Source organism: Meriones unguiculatus, chromosome 5 (genome assembly GCF_030254825.1).
Source record: "Meriones unguiculatus strain TT.TT164.6M chromosome 5, Bangor_MerUng_6.1, whole genome shotgun sequence".
NCBI classification, from domain to species: domain Eukaryota; kingdom Metazoa; phylum Chordata; class Mammalia; order Rodentia; family Muridae; genus Meriones; species Meriones unguiculatus.
This window is the reverse complement of record NC_083353.1, coordinates 104,824,458-104,843,814: the sequence shown is the minus strand read 5'-3', so window position 1 is coordinate 104,843,814 and position 19,357 is coordinate 104,824,458. Positions and strand designations below refer to the sequence as shown.

The following is a 19,357-nucleotide window of genomic DNA, read 5'->3' as shown; positions in this document are numbered from 1 at the left end:
GAGAGTGCTGGGTTCAGTGGCTCAAGGAAACAGAGTGTTTCCTTGTGGGGTCAGTGGGCTGTGTTTATGCAGATGTTACAAGTGCCTGCTGCTGTGAGTTCAGTTCCAATGAATATGTTCGCTATGCCTGCAATAAAATGTCTGCCACATTTATATTGAACGAAAAGGGTCCCTGATAGGCTTATGTGTTTGAACATTTGGTCCCTGGTTGGTGGTAGGCTTTTGGAGAGGTGACAGAAGTTTTAGGAGGGAAACCACCCTGAGAAGGCTTTGAGTTTATAGCCTTGTCCCACTTCCAGTTTGAGCTCTGGGCTTCCTGTGTGTGGTCGAGATGTGAGTTCTCAGCTTCCTGCTCCTGCCCCCATGTCTTACTCATCATCGTGGACATCTAGACCACTGGAACTGTAAGGCAAAATTAACTCTTCCTTAAGTTGTTTTGGTCATGGCAGTTTATCATGGCAACAGAAATGACACTACCACAATGGGTTTACTTTAAATGGAAGAGACGGCTCAACAGTTAAGAATGCTCACTGCTCTTGCAGAAGACCTGAGTTTGGCCCTCAGCACCTACACTGTGTAGCTCAGAACCTCCTGTAACTCCAGATTCAGGGGGTCTGGCACCCTCTTCTGGCCTCCAGGAGTACTGCACTCGTGTGCACAGTGCCCATCCACACAAATAAAAATTGAGGAGATAAAAAGAGATTCACAAAGTTTTGGCTGAGTGTGGTGGCACACTGTTATATTCCCAGCACTGGGCAGGCAGAGGCAGATAGAGATCTGTGAGTTCAAGGCTAGTCTGGCCCACATAGTGAATTCCAGGCCAGCCAGGGCTACATAAGAAACCCTGTCTCAAAAACCAACAAAACAAAACCAGGTTTGCTTTAGATCATAGCTTCAGAGGCTTCAGTGACTGACTGCTTTATGGCCATGGTAGCTCACCATCATGGTGGGAGAGAAAGGGGGCAAGGGACACAAGAGGGCTGTTTACTTCATAACAGGTAAACCATAAAAAAAGATGGTAAGGATGAGCCAGGGACCCAACACCCCCTTCCAGGTTTTCCTTCACCTGACTCTAGCTTCTAAAGGTTTCACCAACTCTCAAAAGCACCAGGACTTGAGAACCAACGTCACCAGCAAATAACAGGCATTTAAACAGCAAAGGGTGTGAGATAATGTTCTCTTCAGTGGCATTTAAGGGGTCTAACCCTGTGTTTTCCTGAGAACAATGGTCCCAAGCTCTCAACTTTGTTCCCAGTGACTTCAGAGGATAGAGCTTCCTTGAAGCAGAGAACTCAGAGTACCAGGAGAGTTTCTATGGTTACTGTTCTGTTGTTTCGGTTTGGTTGCTTTTTCTTTTGGTTTTGTGATGGGGGCTTCACTCAACTGTAGTGAGAGTTTTGATTTCTTAAAAAAAAAAAAAAAGTAGTTATGTTGTGTGAGTATGTTTTTGTTTTAATCCCAGGTGTGGGATAAGAGGCTGCTTCAATGATTTGCCTCCTGGACTAGCAGGGGTTTGATCTTTGCCAGCTGCAGATAGTCTAATTCTGGGTACTCTGGTGAGGGTATAAACGGGGGGGGACCCCAAGAAGTCCTGTGGCAGCGTCTGCTCCCATGCTGCTACATCCTCTGCTGCTGGTTTGTCCTGCTACTGTTTTCTGTTGTGTTTGCTATTGCTGGATTGCTGTTTTGCCAGTTTGCTGGTTTGCTAGCTTGTTGAACTGCTGGAGAATCTAACTTGCCTCAAGGAACTCTACATTCCTAATCAGGAGAAAGTAGCCTTATAGAGGTCTACACCTTCTTTCCCTTCTAACCTCCTTTCTCTCCTACCTAGTGTTAAGAGTTTGAGAGAGATTAGGGTGGATTAAGAGTTGGAATGGAGGCACGGGTATAAGAATCCAATAAAATAGATTTTTAAAAATATGCCAACACACTGCAGCTCTGGCTGGCCTGAAATGCTCGATTATAGACCAGGCTGCCCTTAAATATGTTTGTGTTTCTAAAAGGAATTAGGCGAGCTATGTATACCTATCATCCCTAGATGATAACCTACATGGAGATAACCTAGAACCCCTAGAACTCCTGCACAGAGGTAGCCCATGGCAGCTCAGTTTTTAAGTGAGTTTCCTAGTAATGGGCGCACTTGGGAGGTGGAGACAGGAGGATCAGGAGTTTAAGGCCAATCTCTATTACATGGTGAGTTTGAAGCCAGCCCTGGCTACATGAGACCCTGGTTGGGGTGTGGAGTATCAGAAAAGAGTGCAGTTGTGATTTTCACATTTTGGCAGTTACTTTCACAAGGGCCATGAAGGGAGGAGGCAGCCTATCAGGTCTTTTCCCAGGACTGTCAATGTCATCATCTTGTTCCATGAATGTGCCCCTCCTCAGCTGCCACAAAAGTTACAGAGAGGTGAGGCCTAGGGTGGGTACTTAGATGACTTCCAGGCCTCACTTCTTCAGAATAGCCACCTGGGTGATAGTCACTCCTAACTGCTGTCCTTCTGTGGCCACCAGTGCATCCTGTTGTCCAGCGGCACGGTCACCTCACATTGTTTTTCTGTGTCCACTCACCCATGCTGCTAAAGCCAGGATCCCCCTTTTCTACCTTCCTCCCTCTCATGGCTCCCCATCTTTTTCAGGATAGAGCCCAAGGCCCACCCTGTGCAGTCCTTTTGGTGCAGGTCCCTGCTCACATCTCTATTCTTGACAGATCCCCCATGATCCCTCAATTTTGGCTCTGCTCAAGTCCTCTAATAAACTCTATGGATACCCCAAGGCTTCCCCAAGCCTCTGCACGTAACAGGACTGACCCTGGCCCCACTCATCTTTTCTCAGCACCTTTTCCTGCTCCACCTATCCATACTTGAGCCATACTTTGTCATTTCCCTACTGTTACCAGCCCCCCCAAAAAAAATGGACCCCAAATGTAGCTCCTACTTTGCCTCTTCCTTATGTAACCTCTATCTGGTGACCTCTGTAAGGTCAGACTCTGGGGCCATGTAATACCACTGTGTCCCCAGAGCATGAGATGGGCTCAGCATATTGGAGGCAGTCAGCAAACACTTCACAGGTCAGAAGACATTTGCCCCTGCTGTACCCTGAGGAGAATCCTAACGAGCCCTCCTGTGCAGTTTTTAGAAAGGTAAGATCTACTGGCCCTGTCATAACCTTAGAAGCTGTCATAAAAGCGGAGCTTTGTCTGTTGGAGGCTACGAGCTTGGAGGAACAGTCAGAACACAGAGCCAGCAACAGTTGGGGCTGAACTAGAACCCTGAATTGACTGACCCAGCACCTGGGCTCTGGGCACCTCCCTGCTGCCTCTGACTTGTATTCTCATTCTGTTTGTCTGTCACCTCCACACTGCTGTTTGCAGTAAGTGGACGGTGTCGCAAGGATCCAAACATCTGGCTTCATCAGTCTCCCTGCCTCTTTCCCTTTATAAGTACTGGGTCCAAAAGAGGAAGCAGAAGCCCAGGCTGGGCCATCTCCAGGGCCTTTGCACACCCCTACAGAAGGGGCTCTCTACATAGAGCTGCCAGTCTACTGGCCCAGCATCACTACAACACTGAGAATGAGATGTATTGGCCCACTGTCCTATGTTAGACATGGGGAAACTGAGATCCATCACTGGGTCACAGAATGGGTATCAAAATGAAAAAACCAAGGCCCTGGGCTCTCTGACTACAATGTCCATCCTGGTCTCATGGCTCCCTAGTGAATGAGGTAGGAGAAGATGCTGTGTCTGCCTGTCTGCCAAGGAATCAGAAATGTCATCAAAAATTATCTGGTCTCAGAGAGCTTTGTTCAAGGGTTCTGTACAGAATGGAAACATACATGGTGAGGTGAAGTGGGGCAAGTGATCCTAAATAACCAGAAATGTTGTCGTTATTCACACGTATATCCACTCATCTGTTTATATCATCTGTCCATCACCTTATCTCTCCATCTGTCTCCATCTACCATCCATTCTTCCAATCTAATCATCCATCTATCACCTGTCAATCCTCCCATCCACTCTCATCCATCATCTGTCCATCCATCCATCCATTCATCCATCCATCCATCCACTCATTCACCCATCTACTTATTCATTTAGTCATCCATCCATTTATCCGTCTATCCATCCTTCCACCTATCTATCCATCCATCATCTGTCCATTATCTATCATCCATCCATCCTTCCAGGCACTCATCCATTCATAATCTGTCCATTCATATATTCACTCATTCACTTATCCAGCCACTCATTCCTCCCTTCTTTCTCCATCCATCTACTCATCTACCCATCTATCTCTTTCCCTGTCTATCTCCCCCCACTCAGCCCTCCATCCATCCATCCATCCATCCATCCACCCACCTGCCCCCTTTCCTCTCTGTCATATATCTGTCTTCAATTCAGGTATTCAGCCATGCCCTTTTGTGGTTGTCGCTGAGTGCTGACTCTGTGACTGGCTTCCTGTGAGATGAACAGGATCATTTGCAGACCCCTCGGAGCTTGCAGGGCCCTGGCAGCACAGGACCAGAAGCTGCATTTCCCCCCTGTTGAGATGGTTGATTAACATAAGGGTCTGCTGTTGGCCTGACAAAGAGACAACCAATCAGAAGAAATGTGCAGTCACCACCCTTGAGAGCTCTGGCCTAGCTTTTGCTGCAAATTGAACACTGGCTACTCTTAAGTCCTGACTCCTGTATGGGCATTTTAGTGTACCTGTGTGATCTGTGGAATCTCTAGATTCCTAGAGCCCAGTCCTTCACAGCCCTCCCTGTACTGCTGCCAATCAGAGTGCCTACACTGAAACTCCTGCCTGGCTTTATTAAGATAAGCTTAGTTTGTTGTTATTGTTACCAAAATAATCTTAGTTTAGAATGAAACCTTATTGCTACCATAAATGGACAAAGCAGTCATCATAAATAGAAAATAGCAATTAAGAAATTTGAAGAAGAGCCTGTAATCCCAGGATTTTGGAGGTGGAGGCAGGAGGATCAGAGTTAAAAGTTACTCAGCTGCAAAGTGAATTAGAGGCCAGCCTAGGCTATATGAGGCTCTGACTCAAAAACAAACAACTTAAGGAGGCTGGCAGCTAGTGGTTCTTTAGTTCTGGTTGGACAGCACTTCCTGTCTGTAGGAGGCTACACTCCCTGCTTCAAAGTGATCCCCAAGGAGCTGGCCAGTGGGTCAACCACCCATACTAAGCTGACCCCTTCTTAAATTCCTGCAGTACACCACCTGCCACTAGGGGACAGTGGAGACGGGTCATCAATGAAGGTCCCTAGTGACACGGGGACACTCCTACCTTAGAGGGAGCCCTGACTACCACCCCAGCCACTGTCTTCTGAGCCCCGTGGATACACTTGATCTGGCCCCACTGAGACCTCCAGGAGGCTATGGTCAGGAAGTGGAATGGATTCTGTAACCCAACCTGGTGGGTGTGCATCAGGCCCTGACCTCCGAGGAAAGCCAATACAGAAAGCGGAACCAAAGCCTTGTGGGGTATCAGGTGTAGCCCTCCTTCCCAAAGACTTTGACCCTGGCCATGATACCCGTAGTCCCCAAAGCCTGTGAAAGTATCAGGCTCCCAGATGTTGCCTTCTGAATGCCTCATGGTACGGGCCAAGTCTAAGCAGAAAGGGATGCCTTGCTTAGCCATGCCTCTGCCCAGTGACCCAGGCAGAACCCTTCCTCCTCTAGGAACACATGTCTGAGAAACCAGAAGCCCCAGGCCTGGGCTGGGCTGCATGTCCCCTCACCCTTCTCTGGAGCAGCAGAGGTAGTATCAATTTTGTCTCTTATCTGAAAAAAAGAAAAAAGAAAAAAGAAAAAAAAAAGCCCCATGATGGACTCAGATTTCAGAAGGGTATTTGGGATCTGAGAGCTGTCACAGCTCTGTTCAGACACAAAGAGGCCCACTTTCTCCTGTGGCCTTGGCTCCTGCTAGGTGCCAGCCAAGAGGAGGGTTGTCCCTGCCCTGTTTCTTACCCAGCTAGGGAAGGTGGGGCAGACAGGCCAGAGCTGGACAGCTGCAGAATGGCACACATCTCAATTCATCCTCCATCCTTCTGTCCAATCAGGGTTGATGTTAGACTCTCAAGGCTGGGAGAGCACTGTGAGCTGTCTAGGCTGTAGCAGCCACCGAGGCCACTGAGGCCCTAGTCACATGTTCTAATCATGTTGAAGTATCATCCCCCCAGTAGTTCCTCCTTAGGAGCACATGGCCTGCTGCTGTAGAGAAAACATACCTGCCAGGGCAATGCAGAGATTTGGGGAGAGTGGAAAGAATGGGAGCCAGGAGGGGGCATTCACACATCTTAGCCAGAAATGAAACAGGGACATTGTGAAGAGGTTACCTAGAGAGGGTGAAATTCCACACCCTGGATTCTTATTGGCAGAGTGGGCAAGGTGCCTGAGACATCAGTGGAGCCGCCTCTCCTTGGAGTGCCCTGTGGAATGCTAGGAGACTCCAGAAGAGATCCTGAGATCAAGTAGGAATGGGAAAGGCTCAGTTGGGCCAACCAAAGTTGGCATCCATCAGACAGGACTTGTCAGAGCTTTGAAGTATTTGTTCTCTTGTGAAATTAACAAAAGGGGCTCAGGTGCCCAGTATGAGACAGTTCATCGCATGCTTCTACTTGTGACATCAGATTTAGAGAGTGCTAAAGACTAGTGTTCCCCAGATCTCATTCTGGAGACATGTATGTAGACCAAACCTCAGATCACAAGCAGGGACACTCAAGCCGGAGACAGGCTGCCATTTTCCCAGCATCCTACCAGAAGCAGAGGGCAGCCCTGAGATGAGGACCCAGGGCTCCTGGAAACTGGTTGTTGCAGGTATATGGGTTGGGTCTTAGGTGCTACTAGCATGTGAAGAAATGGGTCCCACATGGGCTGAAGCAATCCTGGAGGAGGAAAAAGTCCTGCTGGAGATCCAGTGAATAGGGGTCAATGCCCAGAAGAAATCGAGTTGCACGCTGGAACCACATCACCTCCCTGTCTACCCAGAGGGGACCTCAGGGTTCCCCCTAGATTAGTCCCTGTAGACTTGCAAAGGTTGATCATACTTTCCAGTGTATCCTCGGGGCCCCTCTTTCCAAGAAGGCTCCTGATTGGCATCACATTGCCTTCCTCCTTCACGTACCCAGAGTCCAGGTTGCTGCTCTTCAGTGACTTTGGCCTTTACCCCACTCTTCCCTTACCCCCTCTGGGATCCCTTGTAGCTGCTGCAGGGTGGAAAGGGTTAAATCTCATGCACAGGCCATCAGTACCTTCCATGCAGCCTCTGGTCTTCCAATCTCACAGATTTAGCAATGCCACCTCTGCCTCGGTGCACCTGTGTCTGGGAAAAGGAAGCTCCCTCAGAAACAAGGCTCCCAGCCCTGCCCTGTTTTCTCTTTCTGGTGACTTGTGACATTGGTTCCCCTGCATTCTGGCTGATACCACAGGGGCCCTCCTTCTCTGCGGCATCACTGCTGCCCCGAGGCCTGGACCCCACAGGCTAGGGTCAAGGACTGCACCTGTTCTCCAAGGCTGCTCTCCTCCTCTCCCTCCCGCCAGCTGGCTGAGTGTAAGGGGATCGGGTTGATAATAGGGGTTCACCTGCAGTTCAAAGGGGCATAAAGTATAAGCTGATTGACACCTGTGACAAGCTCTGGCTCCATTCCTGCTTCCCCATCCTGGGACTTAACTCCATCCTCGGATCATCCCTTGGGTGATTCCAGAATCTTCCATACTAGAAGGTGGGAGAGTGGGTCCCAACAGAAAGCTCCCCTCCCAGCCTTTGTCATTATTCATAAGGAGAAAAATGTGGCCATGGTCAGCAAGGACAAAACCTTAGCCGAGATGACACCCAAGAACTTCCATCCTGGACTGAGGGACAGGGTCTCCTTTCCTCCATAATGAAAAATTCACCAGCCAAGGCAGATAACTCATCAATCTTTCATCCCAGTCCTTGCTGGGAGCAGGGGATGGGGCACACAGTAAACCAGAGCTGGCTGCCTACAACCTGGGGACAACATTCCTATCCCCATGAGTGCAGGACCTCGGGTGGCAGTAAAGCCTTTGGTAGTAAAGCCAGAAAGGGCAGTGGGTGGGACAAGTGGCCAGTTTGATGCTTTCTGCTTGGAGAGGATCAGAAAAGGAATATGTGGGTAGAATATTACTCAGCCATAAAAAAGTATGAGATTTCCATCACTGATGGTAAAGTGGATGCAACAGGAGAACATTAAGTTGAGTGAAAAATCACACACAGAGAAACAAACGCTGTTCATTCTGAGCTTTGAAAAGTTAATCCAGCAGAATAGAATAGGATATTAGTTACCAGACCCTGAGGGGGATGGGGGAAGGATACAGGATCTTGACGGGCACATCCGTGGGTAAGAGCATCTCCCAATGGCTACTGAAAGCTGACTGGCTGGCAACACATGGTAAATATTTTGATATAAATAGCAGAGGGGATGGTGAGAGTTCGTAACACAGAAATGATGAATACCTAAGCTGATGGGTATGGCAGTGACCCCACCAGACCAGCACACGTTATATTCCAGTACTGAATTACCACAGCGCACCCCATGAATCTCTACAGCCTGTCTGTAGAGAGCCAGCGTCAGGAAGCATCACAATGATCTTGCGGTTAGCAGTTCTGTGGGTGGATCTCAGCTGGGTACCACAGGTGAGGACTCCCCCACCCCACCCGCCCCATTCAGGACAGGCTTGGCGCCACCAGCTGCCTGCTGACTGTGGCTGTGGCTATGTTGTCCCAGGGCTAACCTGCCCTGTCTGCACATGCTCCACGGCTTCACTGGGACTCCCCCCTTTGTATTATGAGATCGACAGCATTTACCTGAGAATCAAGAGAGGCTAGGGCTCAGCCTAGCGGTTGAGCACAGCCTTGCTGGGGCAATGGCTTTGGAACAAAAAAAAAGTCAGTCCACAGTGGGCTGAAGCCAGGAGGGAGAGACAGCCTGCAGGCAAACAAATCCTTGGTTCTGGCACCTTCTGACCACTTCAGTCTTTACCCTTGGGCTCAGTTTCCCCAGCTGTGAAATTCAAGGCTTGGGAAACATTTGGCTTTTCTCTGGTGTTAGGTCCTGGAGGCCTGGCAGGTCATTTCTGGTAGTCTTTTGCTCAGAAGAGATCTAGGGAGGACACATGGACTGCCTGCTCTGGCCCATGATTGCCCTACCCACCAGAGGCCTTACATACCCATGACTCTGAACCTAGTTCTCTGTGAACCCAGGCCAGGTTGCTTTTCCAGGAAAGGGATGGCTGGCTCAGGTCTGAGAGGAACAAGAAGGGGTGCCATGCAAGGAACAGGCAGTGAGATAGCAGGAAAGATTGCAGGGCAGGACTTCGGGGGTGGGGTGGGGATGAAGAACAGAGCCAATGATGCAGGCTGAGGCCACCAAGCAGAGATAAGAGGGCCACCGTGGCCAGTGCTGATCCATAGTCATAGGGTAGAACCCAGCTTCAGGGACCATAGGATTTGGATACCCCTGACTTGCCGTCTGAAGGGTGTGGAGAGAGTGGGCTCTGTGGAAAGCAGGAAATAAAGATGCAGGAATACAGGTGCACAAGACCAGATGTCTGGTATTTGCCCATCAGGATCTGTTCCTTGCCCTCTCTTAGCCCTGCCATATGCCTGAAAGTGTCCTGGGTAAGCTATTTCACAGACTCCGTCCCTGTTGTCTTCCTATGAGGTCTGGCCAATAGAAAGCTCTAGAAAGACTAGAGTAAGGGTATGGGTGGAAAGACTCTAAAGTCTACAGTCTGCTCCTTCTCTTGGGATCACCTGGGACCTGACCCTGGTGTGACAGCAGATGTATGTTCTCACCATGTACCCTGGACCTCAGTATGGAACCCTCCTCCCACCCCTTCCGATCCAGGGCCACCAGGAAGGGAATCCCCAACCTGTGTTGCGTGCCAAGCTGACCCCTGGCTACACCTGTGCCAGCAGCTCCTCTACTCAGCCCTCTCTGGATGACATGATGACCCCAGGACCCCGATTGGCTCAGTTCCTCAGCCCCCAGAGTAGCCTATCTGCATCATGTCACCACCGATCCTTCTCACACTTCACCTCCCAAACTGAAACCTGAGTTGCCAGATCTAGCTAGATCTATGCCCCGGAAAAGGAGGGAACCACCTCCCTCGAACCTCCAAATGTGCACGGTGGCACGTGCTAGCCTACACACAGGCATCATGACCCTGGTTCATTATTTTCTCAACTCCACACAAGCTACAGTCACCTGGGAAAAGGAACCTCAGTGGAGAAAATGCCTCTGTCAGATTTGTGTTTTATCAATTAATATTGATTGATGTGGGTGGGCCCAGCCCACTGGGGGTGGTGCCACCCCAGCCAGGCGGGCCAGGACTGCATACAGGCTAACCAAGCCGTGAGGAACAAGCCAGTCATCGGCACCTCTCCATGGCCTCTGCCTCACTTCCTGCCTCCAGATTTGTACCTCGAGTTTCTGCCCTGACTTCCATCAGTGATAACGCTGTGAGAGAAATAAAGTTGGTGAGAGTTGTGAGCTGAAATAAACCCTCTCCTGCCCAACGTGCTTTTGGTCATGATGTTTTATGTTTTATACAATAACAGAAACTCTAGCTAAGACAAAATAGATAATGTTAACTTTTTTCTATTTAAATTTAAAAATTAAGACCTGAACGAACCCCTGGCTGCCAGGCTCCCTGATGCGCCTTTCCGGTTTGTCTTCCTGCAGGGTTCACCAGCCTCGGAGTGTGGACTAGCAGCAGGCGAGGAGACAGGTGAGTGTGAGTGGCTTGCACCTGTGTGCGTATGCCAGCGCTGATGACGGCATCGATGGTGAACTGCAAACCCCTGTGTGTGTAGCCTGGGACCCAGATACCCCGATCCTTTCCCAGACCCTGTGTAGAGAGAAGTAATCTGAGAAGGGAATGTGAACTCTCCAGTTTGGGCTGGTTTTCTGATTCTCCGCTTTGCCTGGAGTTCTAGGGGCCCTGGGAAGTGCCTCTCAAAGAACAGCATGCTTGCGTGGACATGTGGCCATCTGGTCAGTCATTCACAGCGTTAGTATCTTTTGACTATATCAGACCCATCTCATTATTATCACACTGAGGTCAGCACATCGATGGGGTGTTATAAGGCAAGGATGGGGGGAACGGGGTTCGGGAACTTGAGAAAGCAAAGCACTGTGCATGGAGCATGCTCATCAAGGACTTAGGAGCCTGTTGAGGAAAGTCCCTGAAAGCCCCGGCTGCTCTGGGCTAGCCCCCCCCTTTTTTTTTGGCCTCTGTCCTATGCAAGATGAGAGCTCTGTGGGCTAGCCTGGGCCATTCATCCTCTCGAAAGGCGTCTGAAGCTCCAAGGCACTTGTTTACGAAGGTTTAGAGACACAGTGCCTGTGCCTGGGGGCCGCCTTGGGAATGCAGCTGCTTCTCCCTGGCCTGGTAGGTGTGTGTGTGGAGCTGGCTCTCCTACCAAAGGGAAGGGATGGTAGCTGGAGGGTATTCGATTAGGAGGACAGCTTTCTCCTGCTGCCTGGCTGACTAGTGGGCCCTAAATCAGTCCTCTGGGGGCACAGGCTGTGGGGAATGGGGAAGAAGCCTAGAAAGTTCCATCTAATCATCCTTGGCTCTTAGACATGGCAGAATGGGCAAGAATGGCCTCTGTGGGCCACAATCCATGTAAACGACATATGCAAGGCTTGTGTTTCTTTTCAAATGCTGTCTGCACTGGTCCATGAAGCGGACCATTTGCTGTAAAAATGGTCTGACTAAATCAGCACCAGAAGGGGCTAGGGTCCTGCTAGCTGGGCTCTGTAGCCCTGGCAGGTGAGAGTGGAGCTGGACTCTGTAGCTCTGGCAGGTGAGATTTGGTGGTCACCTGAACAGGTCATGTTTGCTCCCTGGACACTGACAGAACCTGGTTTGGTGCTCAGGCTTAGGCTTAGGATAAGGCATGCATCTAAGTAAGGGGCCCCTGACTTGGTGGCTTCTTCTTGTGAGGGGGTGAAATCTAAGGACAAGGTGGGAGGAGACAGATGAACAGCCCCAAGGCCAGGCCACAGCCAGGAAGAATGACTGGACCCCAGGCCCACACATCATCATCCTGGGATGTGTAGGAGATAGAAAGTGCCTCCTAACTTCACCCCCTTCTCTCCAGGAGTATGCTGGGGGGTTGTTTCCCTCCCACCTTGTCCATGTGACATGTCCAATCAGTGCATGTGACTCTAGATGTCACTCAGTTGTCCTCATGGTAGGGAGGTCCTGAGTGTTTGTAACCCCGGAGAGAAAATAGCAAGTGGGCATGTGGTCCATCCCAAGTCCTCACCAGGGGCCTTAACCTCCACAGATATTGGCAGCCCCCATCCTCCAGCCTAGCATACCAGAGCCTTGTCATGCTTGTGAGTAAGAAGAAAGAGCTGGCTCCATGATGGTCTGAGAGCCTTCTATGGATTCTGCCCCCATAGAAGGCTCTGCTGTGAGTCTTTCCAGCCATGCAGAGCCAAATAACAGACACTCAGGCTTCTCCCTTTCTATCTACAAAAAGGCTCCCCACTCCTCGGTATCAGAAAAACACACCCAGGCCACCCCTTTCCTTCTGTCCTATTACCTCTTGTCCTTTCCTGTCCCCTTCCGGGGTTCTTATTTAAAAGTCACCTTCATTTCAGACAGTTATTGGGAGCCATTTTCTTGTGCTGACAATGGGTGTGGATGACCCAGGTTTCTCTTCCTTTCCCCTTTTATCTTTGGAAAATGTTTAAAACCGACCCCAGGAAACAGTTACACCCTCGCCCTGCAAAACACCATAATGACTAGAAAGCGTTAGCACTTCCTCTTTCATAATGTCAGCAATCCCTAACTAGTAATCCCACTTCCAGGAAGCCCGCCCTGAGGAAGCTGCCTGAGACGTGTACAAAGATGCATTCAGGAGGATGTTTATCAGGGCGTGTTTATATTAGTTAAAAATAGAAACAAGTGCATGCCCAAGTGGGGCAGATTGCAGCCTTGACAGAGCACCTGCAGATGCAGAAGGTTCTGGAAGGCAGCCATTGAAAACTGCTTGAGAAGAACCTTTAATAATGTGGGGAACACCTTCATATTTCAGAGTTAAGGGAAAAGGCAGTTTGCCAAAATGATGTTTCTGTACATATATGGGAAAGAACACAAGAGGTTAGGCAGAAGAGCCAAAGAGGAGGGAGAGAGGGGAAGGCAGGGAGAGGAAGGGAGGGAGGGTGGAAAGGGAACTGAAGAAACCAATGTACAGATTTGCAAGGGGAATAGGGGGTTCGTTATTTTTTGTTTTTGTTGTTCTTTCTGGGTAATTCCTCAGTTTCACATGGTGATTTGTCCAGAATGTGCATATTCACAGAACAGTTAGAGTTTAGCCAGGTGTCTGTCCCGCCTATATGAGCCAGTGGAAATTTTACAATTTGTTGTATGAAGTAAATGGTTAGTCTGATACTTTGCCTTCTGAAGTGTTTGTTTTCTCAAAACCTCTTTTTTAAAAATGCATTTATTTTATTTCATGTATATGAGTGTTTTGCCTGCATATATATGTACCATGTGTGTGGAATTCCTGCAAAACCAGAAGAGGACATCAGGTACCCTGAAATGGGAGCTACAGACAGTTGTAAGCTGCTTTATGGGTGCTGGGAAAAGAGCTAGGGTCTTCTGGAAGAGCTGCCAGAGCTCCTAACCACTCATCTATCATCCCTCAAGCCACTCACACCAAAGCCAGTACATTCCTGTGGTCTCCATTCCACTACTGGAGCTGTGACTCTGAGGGCACTGGCTTGGGGAGTGTGAGTATGTTGGGCTATGCCAGGGAAGGAGCAGCTTAAGCAGAAGGACTTTATTTTCCTGTAATTCCAGAGGCCGGGAGTGTAAGTCCAAGGCGTGGCAAGTTTAGCTCCCTCTGTGGACCCTGGACTGCTGCCCTTCCCAGGGTCTTTCTTGGTGAGGTTGGTGTCTGGCTTTCTTCTTGTAAGGACCTCTTGGATGGGATGAGGGTCCACACTCACCACCTTGTTTTAATTCATATCCCTCTGTCTCTAAATGGGATGATTTACAAAAGGTTCCTCCGTCCTGAATGACTCGCCTGATGGAAACACCAATACTGAGAAATCACAAGTGCACCTCACTCACTGAGCATCATAGTTTGCAGCACAGCATACATGCTCCAGAGGGTCACGGTTCCCCCACTGATCATGTGACTGAGTGCCCTGCCCAGCATGACCAGAGACTTGCCATCCTGGGATAGCTGAGGAACAGAGCAAAGTTTCAAAGCCAGAAGCACAGTAAAGAGAAAAACTAATTTAATTTCATCTTAGGTGAGAGATCTCCCGCACGTAGGTGGGTTCTGGGGAGAAGAGACTTGGGTTTGCTTCAGCAAGTAAATCAAGGGAAGCATTCAGTCTGCAGCAGAGGTGCCCTGTCGTGGTGATTGTGTCCACTTATTTTGGCAAAGCCACCCTGAGTTTGGAGCAAGGGCAAGAGGGAGATGAGTATGGATGGAGAGGCCGTTCATTGTCCTGTTCATTGTCCACTCTGAGAAACTCTTGTGAGATATGACGTGGACCCCCAGCTAATCTAGCACCTGGCTGACCTCGACCTACCTAGCAAGACCAGAGGCAGCAACATGACCAACTATCCCCAACTAGGCCTGTCACCAGAGACAGGTATCTGAGAGCGGCAGTGAATCCATTCACTGTGTACAAATCATTCTCTTCCGAAATTCCGAAGCACTCTGAGGTAAGAAACACTGATCTGAAAGACATTAAACACTTCCAGCGGCATCTGAGTGTTAAAAACCAGACCTTAAAAGTATTTTTTTCCCTCCGTGCCAACTCAAAAGTGATTATAAAACCAATGGTAGAAAGAAAGAATGGATCAGTTGTATTAGTCATTCTCTGTTGCTCTAAGAAAACATCTAAGGCCGTATACTTTATGAAGGAAACATGCTCAACCCTCCTGTTAATAGCGACCTTTCGATCCTGCACTTGGGGTGGCGTAGTGGACTGATTCCACCTTGAACCCCTCGGTGGCTTTTCCAGCATGGCCTGTGTGGGGCAATGCCACAGCCTCAGTGTGTCACCTACTCACAAGGCATTCTCTGCTTTAGCACAGACTGCTAGAAACCGCCTTCCGGGGTTCCTTCCGTGTCTCTGTGAATAAATCTTTATTAGAAAGTGGTTAGAAAATAAAGTGTTATTCTTACTGTGTTTGTGAGCAACAGGTTATGAGTCACCTTTGCTAGCTGCATCGAGGAAAGGCATTGATCTAACCTTGACACTCAGGGCTGTGTGGAAGGCACAGGCTCTCGGGGAGGTCCCTTACCTCAGGGAGCAGGCTTTTTGTTGTTGTTACATGATTGTGTTTTATTGCTTATAGAACAAAAATGTCATAAATCAAAGAGTTTACAAAGTACTTTGGTGGGGGCCAGAGGTATGTCACAGCAAATCAGGGCAAGGTCTGCTACAGGTTTCTGGTGTTATCTGATCATAGTTTTTTTATATTGGTAGAAGTTAATGGTCAGCTAAGAATACGTTATAAGATTTTGGTAGCCACTAGGTTGTTAGGTCAGACAGAGGTGTGGCCAACGAAAGGCTTTCAAGGGAAACTAAAAGTAGCCCGAGATAATTTGGCTCTGGTATGAAACATTCTTAAAATTATTTACTTACTTTACAGTCAACTGCAGTGTGTCCTACACACACACACACACACACACACTTCCCCTCCATCCACTTTTCCTCCCTTTCTCTTCAGAAAGTAGGAGGCTTTCCATGGTTACCAACTAGCCTTTGGCATATCAAATTACAGTAAGACAAGGTACATCTTCCCTTATTGAGGATAGAAGATCATCCCAGCTAGGGAAAAGGGTCCCAAAGGCAGGCAACAGAGTCAGAGACAGCCCCCTGCTCCCACTGTTATGAGTCCAACATGAAGACCAAGCTACACAACTCTTACATATGTGCAGAGGGCCTAGGTCAGCCTCATTCATGCTCTCTGTTTGGTGGTTCATTCTCTGTGAGCCTGTGGGTCTAGGCTAGTTGATTCTGTAGGGTTTTTTGTGTTGTGTCTTTGACCCCTCTGGCTCCTATAACCCTTCCTCCCCCATTTCCACAGGATTTCCCAAGCTCCACCTATTGACTGTGGGTCTCTGCACCTGTTTCCATCAGTTGCAGGGTGAAGCCTCTCTGATGACAAGTTTGCTAGGCTCCTGTCTGCAAGCGTAGCAGAGTATCAGCAGCATGTCAGGGGTGGGCTTCCTCCTATGGCAGGGGTCTCAAGTTGCACCAGCCATTGGTTGGCCGTACCCTCATGGAGCAGGCTCTCTCCTGCAGGGAGACAGGCCATGAGCAAATGAACTCATGTGTGTCAAATGCCAGAGACCATCCTGAAGAATGCAGGCAGTGAGAACACGTGGTGGGGGCAGGATGGGGGGAGGGATTGTTTTATATAGAGTGTGCAGGTGGGCTTCCTTGCCTTTGGGACCAAAATGAAGCATGATGAGGACCCAGGATGGGCTACAAGGGGCTCTAGGGAAGACATCCACCCCAGGGCTGTGTATAGTGTATATTGTAGGCTCAGGGTGGACGTAGGAGACCAGAAAACAGGTTGTTTCTGACAAGCCCATGAAGAATGGTGGCAGGACCAGGGTAGGGAAGGTGGAAGTAGCCATGTTTCATGCTTCCTATAAGGTCTCGCTGATAAAGCATGCTGTGATATATGGTATAAGAGATGAGAGAACCAGGGTGACAAGTGTATCTTGGGGTACTCTGATACCAACTGATATCCTGTGCTTCCATTCTAGGACTGTCCCCCAAGAGCCAATGTAGATTCCCCGAGTTCAAGGTTTATTAAGCTCCCAGTGAGACTTGGTAGAATCCCGAGGCTACTTCACTTGGGATTAATTCAGGGTCCCCTACCCTTTTGGCAAGATAATTTGGTGGAATGTCTCACAGGACACAGGGGAGGGTTCTCATACAGTATTGTAGTTATCTGAGAGAAGTCAGGCCACTCAGGTACTGACCCACACACAGGGTGAGTTCTAGATGTCTGCTGAAGGCATGGCCCAGGCCCTTGCCCATAAAGTCCAACCCCTACCCATCCTGGGACATGGATGTACTCTGGAGCTGGGACCGTACAGAGTCCTCCTGTCCTGAGTTTGCATTAAGATGTTACAAAGCACAAGCCCTGAGATGGAACTCCATGACCATCCCTCCCTGCCCACTCTAAACTTACATCTGCCCACATGTGTCTTTCTATATTCAGTTCCTATCATAAGTCTCACATCACTCAGCATAAACCCACCTGTTACCTATGAGGCTTGTGAGAGCAAGGACATTCTTATCACTTGCAAAAATTCAGGACCTTAAGGGACAGAGACAAGTTTGTCTCCTTTCTGGGTGGCAGGGTGAATGCCTGGGGCATTGTCTAAGAGCCACAGAGGCCTTAAATGGAGGGTCTGAGTTTGGCAGGGGGTGGTAGAGGGACAGGTGGGGATATGGGAGCTTCTGCACTTCAGTGAGACATTACATATCGGGGTTGGGGAGCAGGTACAGGGAAGAGTTAGAGCCCAGGGACAAACCAAGAGCAGAAACATGCCCTGGGTGCTACTTCTCTGGGAGTGAATACATCTGAGTAGAGAAAGGAGCTGATGGCCATGCTTGGGGTGCCCAAAAGCAAGTGGTTGGGAGAAAATGGGCAGCTGGGGAGATTTTCAACCAAGCACTGTATGGAAGGGCCAAGCATGGCTCCTGGACATAGCTAGATGGGGCCACAGTAACTTTGAGCAGAGTAGCTTTAGAAGAGGAGAAGGGACCAAGGTGAGAATGGTTGATGAAGCAGACAGAGAATAGGAACCTGATGGGACTGTGTCCTCAGCAGGATTCAGGTGGGTGCTGTTGTGGCCAGGCTGGTGGTTGCAAAGAGTGGTCCTACTAGTAATGGGTTCCAAGTCCTGAGATATTGGTTAGGGTGTCTTCTGGAAGGAGACACAGTCAGCTAGGCCAAACACAAATATGACATGGACAGGGTACCAGGCTCCCATGCCACCCAGAGGAAAAGCTAAGGCCTGGAGAGGGACAGGGAGAGCAGCCCAAGGTTCCTCCTAGCAGCCCTTATTTCTTTTTCAAATCTTTTCCTACATCATGAAAGCATAGAAAGAGCAGTGAAGGGAATGAGTGTTCTAGTAGCTGTGACAGACACAACAGTATGACCAAAAGCAACTTAGGGAAGAAAGGTTTATTTGGCTTACACTTCTAGACCATAGGAAGTCAGAGCAGGAACTCAAGCAGGAGCATGAAGTTGAAACCATGGAGGAATAATGCTTACTGGCTTGCTTGCTGGCTCATGCTCAGCTAGCTTTCTAGCTCAGAACCACCTGCCTAGAGCATGGTCCCACCCACAGTGGGCTGGGCCCTCTCACATCAATTAACAATTAAGACACTCCCCCATGACATGCCCATCAGCCAGTCCAGGCAATTTCCCAGTTGAGGTTCTCTTTTTACAGTTGACAATTAAAGCTAGCCAGGACAGACAGTTAAGAGAAGAAGAAAAAAATATATTAGAATGAGGTCCCAGGCAATGGGGATTTGGGAGTACTGAAGCTAGGCCTTTCTTTAGGAAACCTGCTAAGAATTCTAGCCCCATGGAATGTTCAGAGTGAGCAAGACCTGGGGCATTCTCAGTGGGGGAACATGTCAAGCCAGTTGCCGTACCCGGAAGTTCATGACCAACCTTTTTCCTCTCCTCACACAGTGAACATATAGTGCTTTTGTCACAGATCAGGAGTCAAGCAGTGGGTAAGGAGAAGAATCTAGAAGGACCAGGGCACAATAGTCGGTCACCTCTGTGTGCACATGCTTTGAGGGGTTCAAATTTTGTGCTGAGTCTGGCAATGCCGTGGGCTGCAAGTGGGGAGCTCAGCAATCTGGAGACACGATCCCCTCTTGCCACCATCACCTGAGAGCTATAGGGGCAGTTCTTCAAATGCCAAGGCCATGCAGAAAGAAGAAATTAGGTCCGGGTGTTCAGAGCAACATGTTTGCCTCACTTTGGGAATCCCTTGACATCAAACACAGGAAAGACCCCAAAGGTCCTGGAAATGCCCCCAAATGAGCCAAGTGAATGGAGGTTTTGGAAGTGCTAGTGCCAGATCTGAAGGCTCAGGGAGCATGATTGACAAATAGTGTCTAATGTTGGAGTGGAACCACATACACACGCACATGTACACACACGGTATATAGTGTGTGTGTGTGCATGTATGTATATACACACATGCAAACACACCTTTTTTTCATTACTGTGTATGTATAAGAGTCCTAGAAAGAAAAGGTAGATATTGAAAGATTGAGTCAGAGTAGCTGACTGAGTTCTCAG

The 19,357-nt window shown here is 49.1% G+C and overlaps 1 protein-coding gene across 1 annotated transcript in view; it reads left to right on the top strand.

Moving 5' to 3' along the window:
• LOC132654159 (alanine and glycine-rich protein-like) overlaps positions 1-19,357 on the top strand; it is a 188,378-nt gene that overhangs the window by 47,781 nt on the left and 121,240 nt on the right. Inside the window, exon 2 of the mRNA XM_060383411.1 lies at positions 10,711-10,756. Within this exon, the coding sequence (XP_060239394.1) occupies positions 10,711-10,756 (46 nt within the window). The remainder of the gene's footprint in view (positions 1-10,710; positions 10,757-19,357) is intronic.